Below are 13,678 nucleotides of genomic sequence, written 5' to 3'. Positions count from 1 at the left end.
CAGGCTGCTCTCTGCAGCTCCACACTCCCCAGGCTCTCCAGCTAGGAGCTAAGGTGAGTCTTTCTGTACAGAGCAGCCTGCCTGCTCCTTTGAATCTCTCCCTGAGCTGAGCCCTTTATATGGATCAGGCCTTTACTGGGAAGCAGCCAAAGGTGAAAGTAAGCCGGTCCGGGCTTAGAGCTCCCCATGGCTGCGGGCAGCCCAGAGCCCTTTGAATCCCGGCTGCGGCTCCAGCGGCTGGGCAGGGGCCAGGATTTAAAGAGCTCAAAGCTCCCCGCGGCTGCGGGCAGTCCAGAGCCCTTTGAATCCCCACTGCGGCTCTGGCGGCTGGGCGGGGGTCAGGATTTAAAGGGCTTGGGGCTCCCCTCAGGGGCAGGAGCTCTGGACCCTTTAAATCCCTGCCCAAGTCCCGCAAAGCTTAGGGTTCCCCCCGGCAGCCAGAGCCCTGGGCCCTTTAATTTGCCCCTGAGCCCCGGGGGATTCCCAGCCGCCTCTTCAACTGGGAGCCCCTGGTTGATTTAAAGGCCCTGGGTCTCCCCAGGGCCTTTAAATCTTGAGGTTACTTTCACCCCTGGAAGCAGCTAATCAGTCTAGGTGGCGGCTGGGCCTTGTCTCCCCTTAAAGATCCTGTCAGCTTGTGACAGGGCCTAGGGCCTGACCCTCGCAGCCTGTCTCTAGGGGACGTTGTGAGGCTGCACCTTGCTCTTAGGGCTTCTTGTCCCTCACTAATCCCCGACTGTTGTACGAATATTGATCTCAAAGGCCTGAAGACTGAAAGAGGTTTTAAACCCCATCACTGTCCAGCATTAAACAGCACAAGCTAGCTTCAGCGGGCGTTGGGCATACCCAGGAGCATGCATTCACATTGGACCCTTATTGAAAGAACAAGAAATCAAACCCAGCGTTTCCATTGAAACTGTGGTTGAGTGATTATGCAAAACGAACGTAGTCAGATCTGCCACAGTCTCTCTCCTTCTGGGGTCAAAATATCAGTCTCCTATTTTCAGAACAATCTTTCTTCAATAAAAAGAGAGAGGTTAATTTTACTCGCAGGCCGGATGTGAGGGGAACTCATGTGGCCTGTTCTAACAGACAGACCCAAGGTGGAGGAGAAATGGGATAGAAAAGATAGATGAAATGCAGCTTTTGCTGATGTTTTTGGAACACTGGATTGCTGGTTAGTTACAAGTGGGTGGCTTGGCTAGCAAGTCGACCATGACACCTACTGCTTGGAGCCTGGTTAGTTACAATCTGGTCAGGGCTGTCTTTGGGTTCGATCCTTGCTCCTTAGGCAAGGCAAGTTTGGATGAATGCAATAGAGTTGACTTCAGATTCAAAGAAAAGCCAAGAGAGTGAGCTAGGATAGGAGAGACACTGTGAGGCAGAAAATAACCCAAGAAGGGAAGGGAATACAGTGCAGGAACTTACATGCCTTTGCGGTGCTGGTAATTAGCTATCCCCTCTTGCGGGCTGAGGGCTGGATGTCAGGATAATGGGATGACTTTCAGCATTCACCTGTGGAAACAAGCAGGGCCAGCCAGCCTTCCCCCAAGGAAGAGCCTTAGCTGAGTTGCAGAGCTGCAGGCAGGGGAGGAGCTGGGGGAAGATTATTCTTTTTTTTCAAAATCTCTTTTTAAGAGCCCCCAAAAGGAGTACAAGTTGGTGATATGTTTTATCCTCATTATTTTGTCCACCAACGAAATCCATTTCTGTAAGGCCAGGCTTTGCATGATAAAATTTGCTCCCACATTTGCTTGTTCACCAAGTTCGATCCCCGTCAGTCCTTGATTTGCACCGAGCACTGGTTTGTTTGTGTTCTGTTGCACCATTCATTGTTATAAACACTTGGACCTATTTCCGTGGGTATTGTAACATCTTATGAACTCATTGAGCTTAGGGTAACTTTGTAGGTGCAGTAATTGCAGCATCCCCCGGACAGTCAAGCACTGAGGACTGGGCAGTCAAACAGCCCCAGTGGAGCTAGTACATTACAAAGCCACCAGCTGGAGCTGGCCAGCAGCCAACCTGCTGCTCGCCCTCCAGACTGGAGGGAAGGAATGGGAACACTGCTAGTGGCAGGAGCAGGCAAAGTGCCAAGGCAGTGCTCTGAGACCATGCCAGGGGGAGAGGTGGCCACAGTGCAAGCGGTCAGCATCTTTAGACCCAGTGCTGAGAGAGAGCTTCTGCTATGGGGTGCAGAGCTCCTGTGCCAGTGCTGAGCAGATCCCCGAGTTGTGCCCCACTGCCTACCCACTGAGAGCTCAAAGTGCTGACCAGGCAGGAGCTGCCCAGAGCAGGGCTGCAGCCAGGGCAGGATCCTGTGTGCCAGTGGCCCAGACAGGAGACCTTTCAGTGCAAAGGATGCTGTAGAAGACACTAGAAGAGAGGGGAACTGCTTGGAAAGAGGAATACAAGAGCCATGGTTCTGGAGTAGAACACCATGCATGGGCCTCAACATCAGAACGAGGTGGCACTGGACAAAACTGAAACTCGTTTAAACTGAGCCAGGCAATAGTCTTATATGCACTGCACCTTTAGCCTGTGGAACTCCCTGCCACAGGGTGTCAATGAGCCCAAGAATTCAGCAGGGTTCCAGCAAGGAGCACGTATTTGTATGGATAGTGAGAACATGGCCCACTGCACAGAGCAGCCATGTAGGTGTGCAAGGTCTATCAGTCTCCCTGCATAAAACAACCACTAATAGGGTCTTGAAGGCATTGCCTTTATGACAGGGGTGGGCAAACTATGGCCCACAGGCCAGATCCAGCACGCCAGTTGTTTTAATCCAGCCCTCGAGCTCCCATTGGGGAGTGGGGTCTGGGGCTTGCCCTACTCTGGTTCTCCAGCCATGGAGCAGGGGCGTGGGCCGCTCCACATGGCTCCCAGAAGCAGTGGGATGACCCTGCTCCAGCTCCTACATGTAGGGGCTGCCATGGGGCTCTGTTCTGCACGCTGCCCGCACCCCAAGTGCCGCCCCCACAGCTCCTATTGACTGGGAACTGCAGCCAATGGGAGCTGCAGGGGTGGTGCCTGTAGACGTGGCAGCATGCAGAGCTGCTTGGCTGTGCTTCTGTGTAAGAGCCAGAGAAGGGACATGCCTCTGATTCTGGGAGCCGCTTGAGGTAAGCACTGCCCAGAGCCTGCACCCCTGAGCTCTCCCCACACCCCACACCCAGCCCTGATCCCCCTCCTGCCCTCAAAACTCTTCAATTCCAGCCTGGAGCATCCTCCTGAACCCTAAACCCTTCATCCCCAGCCCCACACCAGAGCCTGCACCCTGTCCCACACACAACCCCCCTGCCCCAGCCCTGATTCCCCTCCTGCTCTCTGAAGCCCTTGGTCCCAGCCCCGAACACCCTCCTACATCCCAAACTCCTCATCCTCAGCCCCACTCCAGAGCCCGCACCCCCGGCTGGATCCCTGACCCCCCTCCCAGCCCTCCGACTCTCCCGCCCCAGCCCACAGCCCTCTCCTACACCCTGAACTCCTCATTTCTGGCCCCATCCCAGAGCCTGCACCCTCAACCGGATGTGCCTTGGGCCAAAAAGTTTGCCCATCCATGCCCTATGAGCAGGTTACGCCCTGATCTCCCCCAGGGGTTCCCAGTACTTTCTCCTGAAGCAGCTGGTGCCCCTGCTGATGGCCCAGGTCTGATCCTCTCTGGCAGTCCCTATAGGGAGCTATATCCTGGTGCTCTGTCCAGACCCGGGGCCAGCTCGTGAGTTCCTAACGTCACTGTCTTTCCAGCCCCAAATCCCCTCTCTAGAGTCACAGAGCTTGGTGGCTGCGCTGGGGCTGTGGATTCGATCACTCTGCTCCCTAAGCACAATCCCAAGAGCTTGGAGCTGCCCGTGGGGGGCGTTCAGGGCACTGTTGGGTCAGAGTGCTGGGGAGGGTGGCGCCATCCAGTGGCAAACACAACTTGGGCTTAAGATGATCGGTGCTAAGGCTCTTATCTCCCAGCCCCAGTCCTTGCCCTCCCGAGGAATAAAGGGGTCTCTCTGGGGCTTGGGGGCCAGCTAATTGTGACACTTGGGGGTTACCTGAGGTATCCAAGGGGGATCACTAACCTGCTCAGCGGAGAAAGCCCTGTCTGCGCCCACGGGCAGAAATGGTCCCCAGCCACCAGCTGCTGGCAACACCTTGTTCTTTCCTTCTGCGGCTGGCAGCTGACACTCCACCTTGTTACACTTGAGTGCCCAGTCCCTTGTCCTCCAGACACCCGCAGCGTACACTGGTTCTCTGCCTCCGTGGAAACAGGATCCAGGGCACGGGTCTCACCTCCGTTCAGTACTCTGGGTAGCACAAGGCACTTAGACAGGGGTCTAGTAAAAGCAAATGGAAGTTTATTTAATGGAGCTTGAGACCGATTCAGCTAAAAGCAAGTCCAAGGATTTGGAAACAAGGTTATTGCTAAAAGAAACGATGGAATGCAATCCAAGCCAGTGTGTGTTAACGAGCGACGTCCTAATATGGTCTCTCTCCCCCTTGTGGCGCTCGTCCAGTCCAAAGAGCTGGGCTCCAACTTACAAACCCGCTGGCAGTTTCTCCTGTGCAGTGGATAACACCTCATGCCATTTTGGCTGCTCTCGTAACGTTACAGGCTCTTCCGATTGTCTCTCTGCCCAGAACGTTCTCCTGGGTTGGTTGGGTTTTGTAAATGCTGATGTCTTCAGCTCGCGGAGCCAGTGATCCAAGGGCTGTCTGCACGGGTGTCCAGTGCTCTCAGCGAGGATGGTATTAGCTCCGAGACACCCCCTCACCTCAGGTGGCAGGTTTCACTGCAGCAGTTTTGCAATCTAACAGTCTGCATTTTGCATCTCTCGCAAACTGTGTCCTGTACGAACATCTGGCAGTAGCCACGGTCCTCTGCTGACCTAGCTTTTGGCAGAGACCACACACAACCCCCCTTGGGGAGATATTGAGCAGACGGTTGGACATCAGGGTGACATACCTGCCTGGCTCAGTCTGTGTCATACTGATGCTGTGATGGGGATGGGACTTCACTGACACTGGACTTGATGGAGATGGGGGAACGACCTGCTCGCTGATGCACCCCTCCCCCACAGTGGCACTCACCTGTGATGAGACGCGATTTCCTGTGAAGATCTCAGGGCCGTTTCACAGCAGCTTCTTCCAATGGCAGAGTCTCTGTAAATGCACCATTGCTAGCTAGGCAAGGCACAGTCAGACCAGGTGCAGGCTCCTGGCTAGGCACAGGGCACGGCGCAGTCAGACCAGGCATGGGTTCCTGGCTGGACACAGGGCACGGCGCAGTCAGGCTGGGCACAAGCTCCAGGCTGGACACAGGGCATGGCAAAGTCAGACCTGGGGCAGGCGCCTGTCTCAAGTACCTTAGCTTTAATCCAGTCCTCGGGGTCTCTGCATGGCTGCTGCAAAGCGTAATTCCCAGCTCAGGGATATCTACATGCGCTAGCTTTCTACGAGCTAGGGCACTAAAAATAGTAGTGTGGTGGCACAGGAGGTGCGATGGGGGAGCTATGATCCTATCTGAAACCCTAGGTCCATACTTGGGGGGCAGCCCTTTGTGACGCGGCTGTCCAGCCAGCTGCACTGGTGTAAATCGTGTCTAAAATAGGGGCTTGTAGCAGGGGCTAATATCAAGCCACTTCTGCCACCGTTTGGGTCCAGTAACTCCCTGCTGTGCTGCGGGACACCCCAGAGAGCAGCGCTCTCAGCAGCTGGTCCCAGCTTGCTGCTCCTTTCCACTGTGTTCTGCATGTTTCCAGGGAGAAAGTCCCGACTGCTGCCCCACAGCCTCCTGCAATCCCCACCAGGCTCCATTTGCTTCACCCTCTGGTGCCTCACACATTCCAGTGTCCACATCCCAGTGGGCTCTGGGCCCCCAGCTCCTCTGCATGGAAGGGAGACGCTCCTGGGGGAACAACAGGTCTGTCTGGCCCCTGCTAGCCTGTTGCAGGAGGCCGTGGCAATATGTGGTAGAAGGGGCTTGTTTCTCCCTGGCTGATAGCTGCCCACGGCCTGCTGACCAGGCGCTCACAGCAGCTGTCATGTTTTCCCCATAAACGTGCAGCTGGTTCATTACATGGAGTGGAAGTGAGGGAGCTTGGGAGCTCTCCAGCCTTGCTGACACCCTCCCTTCTCCTGGCTTTCCCCCAGGTCACCTTGAGCATCTTCGAGCTGGCCATTGCTGCAGGGATCCCATGGCACATTGACCCAGCCCTGGTGACTGCACTTTCCAACCTGAAGACAGGTAAGAGCCAGGCTGGGAGCTGTCAGGCCGGGTCACAGCAGGATCCCTCTAGCCCAGTCTCCCAGCGCTGACACCGCCCTGGGTTCTGGCTGCACTGGCGCATTCAGTCGTGTTTTAACATGTGATTGCGAATTGTGACCCACGCTTCTGTCCCAGCTCACACACACGTAGGCTAGAGACATTTGTGTCTGGAACAATACTCAGCTTCCACAAAGGAGGGGCTCTGGAGGGGGTCGGCCCTGTCTACACTAGAAAGTGGTAGCGTTTTAACACTCTCAGTCTAGTCAAAGCAATACATTCCCACCCAGCATGAATGCAGTTATTTCAGTTTAAAGAGGCTTTTGTGCCAGTACAGCTATTCTCCCCTAAGGCTTGTGCCCATGTGACTATATCAGTACAATATCACCCCCCACACCTGACGGACCCAGTGACAGCCAGGTCTTAGTTAGTCAAGTGCTTTGACGATAGAAGTGCTAAGGTGACTTTGAAAAAGTCACTGCCCTGCTCCATGCCTCAGTTTCCCCTCTGTAATATGGAAATGATGATAGTGACGTTTGGGTTCTCTTCATTAAGGGCTTGTTATTAGCCTTACCCTGAAGCATCTGGTGCCTGAGGCAGAACCCGTTGCTAGATCTGCAGTAGCTGCCTCCATGCAATGAGCGAAGCCAGTAAAGATTTGGGCAAGGAGGACACATAGACCTTAATAACACATGTAGTATTTTCACAGGCGCCGCAGGTGATCCAGGGATGTTCCAGGGACACAGCTGAGATTCCCGTGGCTCTGGTCCCCCGGCTGTCTGCACGTTGCCCGCCAGCCTAGGACACGCAAGGGAGCTCTCCCTTCCCCTACCACTTTGGTAGTTTTTTCCATGGTACACATGCAGCTTCAAGCGAATCTGAGCAGTGTCAGTTCTGTTCAGCAAAACTCAAAGCTCCAAAGCAGCAGGGACCTGGCTCCATCTATCAGATAAGTTACTGGCCTGTCACAGCCGCTGGGTGATTTTATATATATATATATATTTGTAAGTCTGTCGAGTAGCCAAGCCGGAGAGAAGAATGGAGAGCGTAAACCGAGCTTACTACTGAAATCTCTGGTTGTGCATCTTCTCCCTCTCTGCCTGATAGACAGTTCGTCCCCTGAGGAGGAGTACAAGTCAGCCTGTCTGCTGCTGGTCTTTGTGGCTGTATCTCTACCGCTCCTCGCCTCCGACCCCTTCTCCATGTACAGCATCGAGATGGATGGTAAGAGGCCGGGACGGGCTGTTTTCCAAACGCCGGAATCTGTTCACCCGCCACACATGCCGATTAATGGCCCAGTGGCACCGACTGCGCTTTTGTTGTCACTGCTCCATGACTAGATCCCCACCTGCCCTGCAGGGGGCATCCCAGGCCACCACACTGCTTTCCTGGGTGAATGGCCCTGGGGCTGGGGGGAACGCTCAGGCTGCAGGGCAGTTTGTGAAAGTTCTTGTTACAAAACACACACTCCCAGGAAACAGGCCCTTGTTTCGCGTGTTGTTCCACACTCAACCTCAACCTGCATTAGTGGAAAGACTCAGTGAGGACCCGGAGCTGTTGAACACAGGCCTGGCTCACATTTCAAGGGAACCTGCCCCAGCTGACATGTTTAATTATTTCCATAAGTCATTTGTCAAGAAAAATACAGAAACAACCAAAGAAAAAGGCCCAAGTCTCCCTGCTGGGACAGGGCTGCTTGCGCAGGTCGTATCAGTGACACGCAGGGGAGTTTGCAGCATTAGACCCTGATCCTGCCCCAGAAACACAGGACTGGAAGGAATCTCGTGTCCCAACCCCTGCTATTGCCTGTAGCTGCATCAGAGCAACCCCTTCCTAAATATCTCAAGCTCCATCTTCCAGCCCAAACCTCCTTTCTCTGACAGTTAGAAAGCTGCTTCTCATTTCCAGCCTCCGTTTATCCCTGGCCATTTGATCCCCGATCCCAGGGGTTCCTGTGCCAGCCTTGTCTTCCCTGGCATTTCCCCCCAAAGGGTTTGCAGAAAGTGGCCCTCTCCCTGTCCACCTCACTTGCTAGGCCAAGCAAGTCTCCTCTGTAAGATCAGCTCACCATCCCTGGCCATCCTAGAAGCCTTTCTCTGCACCTTGTTCCCATCAGCGAGGGTGGCCACAGCTGCACTCGGTATTCCAGAGGCGGTCTCCCCAATGCCATGTCAATGGCATTAATACTTTCCTAGCTCTGCTGCCAATACCTCCTCAGACCGTAGGCACTGGAGTCACCCCAATGACTTCAGTGAGGTTGAGATGCACATTTGTAAGTGCTCCCAGAATCAGGCCCTTAGAGGCAGGGGTGGTGTCTTTGGAGCAGTGCAGCACCCGGCGCTCTGTTCATCACTCAGGGTACTGGAGGTGCTGTAAGGAGACAAGCACAGCCTCTCTGCCAAGCCGCAGTTTAGTGCTCTGTGAGTGCCAAGCCCCCTGTCTCCTTCTCCCCACAGGTTACAGCAACAATATCCACTGCCTGGCCAAAGCCATCATCCACGTGTCTGCCACGCTCTTCACCATCCACAGCAAGAACATCGAGACACACCTCAAGGAGACACAACACTCTGGGGCAGAAGGACCCCCCACCGCCGAATTACTGCCGAAGAGGGACCCATCACCGAAGTGCAGTCTGGTCTTCGGCGGTAATTTGGTGGTGGGGGGCCTTCTGTTCTGGGACCTGCCGCTGATGTGCCCCGAAGACCCGGCACTTCAGCGGTGGGTCCTGGAACGGAAGGACCCCCCACCGTGGGTCTTTGGGGCACTTCAGCGGCAGGTCCCAGAGTGGAAGGACTCCCCACCACCGAATTGCCACCGAAGACCCGGAGCGGAAGAAGCTCTGAGGCCCCAGGCCCCTCAAGAGTTTTCCGAGGCCCCTGGAGTGAGTGAAGGATCCTGCTCCGGGGGCCCCGAAAAACTCTCGTGGGGGCCTCTGCGGTGCCCAGGGCAAATTGCCCCACTTGCCCCCCTGCCCCCTGGGCAGCTCTGCATCCACACGGGGTGTTCATGTGCCTGAGAGCTCCATGGGGTCTTGTCATTAGCCAAAGGTGACTTGAGGTCAGGATTTACTCCGATCGCTGAAGGGAGTGTGGGCCCAGGGTAGAGCAGCAATCTGGGAGGCAGGACTCTGGGCTTCTATTTTGAGGAACACAGTGTGGACTATTGGTTAGAGCTGGGGGCCTGGTAGTCAGGACTCCTGGGTTCTATTCCTTATCCTACTGCGGGAGTTGGGCAAGTCCCTTCTCTTGGCCCCTGTTTTTACCTTTCTGTAAAAGGGGGTGATACTGAGCCGGTTGTGAGTGTACATTGACATGTGCAAAGTGCTTTGAGATGCTAGAGGCAGACAGGGGCTGAAGGTCAGTGAGAGCTGAGGACATCAAATCAAGCTCTTATGGCTAGCCCAGGGCAAGTCTCATCTCAGTGGCTTGCAGCCGGGGGGGGGGTTAGAGCTGCCAGCCATATTTATAAGAATGACTTGGGGGGCCACTGTTTGTGGGTTCCAACTCAAGGCCCCTGGGCCTGATTTCTAGAAGGTGCTGAGCATCCATTGCTCGTATTGGTTTTAGCTGGTGTTTTAGCTACTCAGCACCCCTCAAAATCAGAGCTGGGGGGGTGGTGTACGCTGTTGGGGTTGGAATATCTTCAGCACAGATGAGGTCTGCCTACCCCTTTTGTACCCTCGTTTTCACACCTGCAAAATGCCCTGCAGGCATGAGGCTGTGTCCTGGCACCCCTAACCCTAGATTGGCTTCAGAGAAGCCTGGTGGGGGTTGAGCAGAGAAGGGTACAGCTGAGTGGGACGGCCGGGTCCTGGTGTTTGATGCCAGCCCAGAGCTTGATGCTGTTATCTCATCAGGCTTTCTCTTATTCACAGCCCTTCAGTGAGGGCATCTCCCTCCCCCAGCTGACAGCTTGATACATTTCTGGCGGACACAGGATGATGGGACTACCAGTCTGTGACAGCTAGCGGCAAATATCTCCAATCGCCAGTCATGGGACACTAGCTGGGGTGGGCTCTGGGTCTTGCCCACATGCTCAGGGTCTACGATCACCCTATCTTGGGCCAGGAAGGAATTTCCCCTCAGATCAGATTGGCAGAGGCTGTGGGGGGTTTCGTCTTCCTCTGCAGCATGAGGCTCGGGTCACTTGCAGATGTAAACTAGTGTAAATGGTGGATTCTCTGTAACTTGAAGTCGTTACATCCTGATTTGAGGATATCAGTAACTCAGCCAGAGATTAGGGGCCTATTCCAGGAGTCGGGGGGCGAGGTTCTGTGGCCCGCGGTGTGCAGGAGGTCAGACTAGATGATCATGATGGTCCCTTCTGGTCTTAAAGTCTCCGAGTCTCCTTGTGACAGCCTGTCAATGAACCAAGGAGTTTGAAATACATTTGAGCCTGGTGCCGTGACTCTCTCAGCTTCCAAGACACAGGAGGGCCCAATCTCACTGCAGCTAAACTCTCAATGACATCAGCACCAATCTGGCAGGTCCAGGCGGCTCAGCTTCTGCGTCACAGAGTCAGTGTTAGGTCAGAAGGGAGCCTGTGACCATGTAGTCTGAACTGCTGCCTAGCCCAGGCCATGGCAGTGCCCGGAGCTAATTCCTGGTTGAGCCGGAGTGAGGTTTATGGCCCAGCGCATGGAGCGGTCCAGTCACTCTGGCAGGGGAAGGGATTCTTCTGGGCAGTGCAAAGTGATTGGTGGCTTCATTTAAAATCCAAATGAGTCCAGCTGGGCTGGCTGGGCAGCCAGTTCCCCTCTGAATGGGGAAAAGTCTGGCTGGAGGTTCTGGCATAGGCTGGTGGGTAAGGCCCAAGGGTAGGATTTGGGAAGAGCTGTAGTCTACATGGCTCTGCTACTGAGTTGATGTGTGACCTTGGACAAGTCACTTCACCTGCCTCTGCCCCTTTGTCTGTTTTCTTCCCTGTAAGGTCTTTGGAGAGGGGCTGTCTCCCAGTGTTTACCTGTCCAGCCCTGCCCTTTGGGTCTCTAGGCGCTGCTGTACTATCACAGAAGCTAATTAACCATGGCCCAGGGGAAAGTAGCAGGGAGCTGCTGCTGCTGAGTCTGTCAATAAACAATGATTCCTTCCCCGGGGAGTTCTTGTTTGAGCTCCTCAGAAACATTTAAATTCCTTTCGAGGAAAGAGGAACAAGCGAGAGCCTTTGGAGAGCAATACGATGGCATATTGGATAAGATTGCAATTTACTCCTATCTGCGCAGCTCAATCTTGGCAGGGCTTTGCCTGCCTATCTGTTAAGCTGGGGGAATTTAGCGAGAGATAAGTCACTGCCTGGTTCCCAGTGCCTCCTGGTGAGGCTCCTGCGCACTGGGGCAGGTGCTGGGGGTGATGGACAGATCCTCCCTGGCAGACACTCGGGCTAAGAGACCCCTGCCATGCACTCTGGGGCTGGTACTGTGGAGCCTGACTAGGATTTGGGTGGTCTGGTGCTGAGCTGCTCCCAGACTGGAGGTGAGGCTGGGCTCCCACAGAGCTTCCAGCCACACCTGCCTCCTCCCCAGCTCTCATTCCCAGAGCAGGGGATAAAAGCAGTCAGCATAGCAGAGACAGCCTCTCTTCCCAGGCCCTGCCAGCCTTGGGGTAGGTTTCAGGCTGTCTCCCTGCAGCCTGGGCTTTCCAGCGGCTCCGGCGCTGCTGGGGGCAGAGCAGGGTGAGCTGCTTCAGGACGGTTCTCACACTCAGCCCCAGTGATGGGCCATTGCTGTCCCCTCCTGGGGACCGAGCCACTGTCTCTGGGGCGAGAGCATGGCCCCACAGAGGAACAGAGCCCCATCTCTTTGCTCCCCCGACCCCCTGTGTAGGCGAGCGCTCCAGCACTCAGTGGGGGTCAAACCCCCAGCACCACACACAAACCTCTGTCACTGTACAAGGAAATCTGCTGTAGTCCCTGGGGCCAGTACTAGTGGGCACTGTACCCACGCCCCTCAGTCAGTGCGTTCCACAGTCAGCCTGACGGGCCAGGGCTTCCCTGGGCATTTGGAGAGGAGGCAGTAGGCAGGCTGCATCTAGGGCAGAGCCCAGGAAACGGCTCATACAGCTACTGCCTCTTGCCCCTGCACTGCCAGGGCTGTGGTGTGTGTACCTGCCACAGGCCCCTGGTAGATGGTTTTGGAACTGTGGGTACCATTGGCCTTTACTTGGATTTACCCACAATGTGGATGCTGAGCTGCTGTCAGGGGGTCCGGGTTTCTGTCCCTGCCAGTTTTGATCACCAGGTCCAGCCTCTGCTTCAGTGGGCTGAGATCACAGCACATACCCAGCCTCCCCTGTCCCCCACTCCCTAGCTGCTCTCCATTGGGGAGAGACCCCTCCCTGCCTGTTTAATGCATCTGTCATTCCCCTGTCGTGTGTGGGGCAGGGGGGTCCGGTGAGAGAGGGGTCTCTAAGAAGGCAGCTGCCACCCCTGGAGCTGCCCTATAGGCACCAGATCTGTACCCCCTTGCGCCAGCCAGTCCCAGCCTCCGTGTAGGCTGGGCAGCTATCTGTCTCCATTAGCATTGGAAGGATATTGACTCCTGCCCTGATGGAAGGAGATGGCTGTGTCTGGGGAAGGCAACCCATTATCTACCACTTCATCCCAGGTCACATAATCATCTGCCCCCAGGAAACACGCTGCCAGACTGTGCCCAGCCTCCCCGATGGACAGAGCAGGTTCCTGCTGGATCCAGCTGCATAAAGAGATTGGCCCAGTGCAGATCCATCCACCTCCTGCCCTGATCTAGGGCTGGACTCCAACTGGGCAACTGTCCCCAACCTTCCCAAATGAGCTGAGCCAGGACATCCCCCACACCCCAAAATCCTGGAGAAGTTGAACCAAGAGCCCAGCCTGACCCCTCAGTTGGGGGCATGGACCACCTGGAGCACATGATGGTATTCCTGTGCTGCCCTCTGCAGCGATAGCCCTCCCCTCCCCTGGTACCCGCACAGCCACAGCCAGCCCCGGGCACCCCAAAGTTGTAACCGCCTCAGGGAGCTCAGGCCGCAGCATCCCCTATGAGCCAGCCTCTGTGCAGTGCCTGTCCATGAGCCTTGCAGAGCTAATGGCCCCACCACCAAGCACAGGGAGCCCTGGTACCAGGGCACCCTCAGCCTCCTACACCGACCCAGAGACACACCCCTCCTTGGCCCAGGGGCTCCCTTAATCCCCCTCCCTATCCCCGGGCCCAGAGCTGTTCCCAGTCTTCCTCAGCCCAGGGACAGAAAGGGTTAAACATCCTGCAAAATAAATAACCCACAGAAGACAGGAGGGGAGATAATATTTGTGTTTTTGTGCATTTACATATGTATGAGTAGGGTCGACAATGTAATCAACAGTCCCTGTATTTTCCACTCCATTCACATCCGTTAAAGTGGGTTTTAGCCCACGAAAGCTCATGCCCAAATAAATGTTAGTCTCTAAGGTGCC

General features: G+C 55.3%; 1 protein-coding gene across 1 annotated transcript in view; it reads left to right on the top strand.

The window, feature by feature from the left end:
• LOC115639835 (nck-associated protein 1-like) overlaps positions 1-10,169 on the top strand; it is a gene marked incomplete at its 5' end in the record, with an annotated part of 39,423 nt that extends 29,254 nt beyond the window's left edge. The window contains 4 exon segments of the mRNA XM_030542796.1: positions 6,142-6,235; positions 7,361-7,477; positions 8,710-8,909; positions 10,128-10,169. Coding sequence (XP_030398656.1) covers positions 6,142-6,235; positions 7,361-7,477; positions 8,710-8,909; positions 10,128-10,169 — 453 coding nt within the window.
• Positions 10,170-13,678: the final 3,509 nt, after the last annotated feature.

Source organism: Gopherus evgoodei, unplaced genomic scaffold (genome assembly GCF_007399415.2).
Source record: "Gopherus evgoodei ecotype Sinaloan lineage unplaced genomic scaffold, rGopEvg1_v1.p scaffold_133_arrow_ctg1, whole genome shotgun sequence".
Lineage (NCBI taxonomy): Eukaryota > Metazoa > Chordata > Testudines > Testudinidae > Gopherus > Gopherus evgoodei.
Note: the sequence above shows the minus strand (reverse complement) of the source record. Positions and strands in the feature narration are given on the sequence as shown.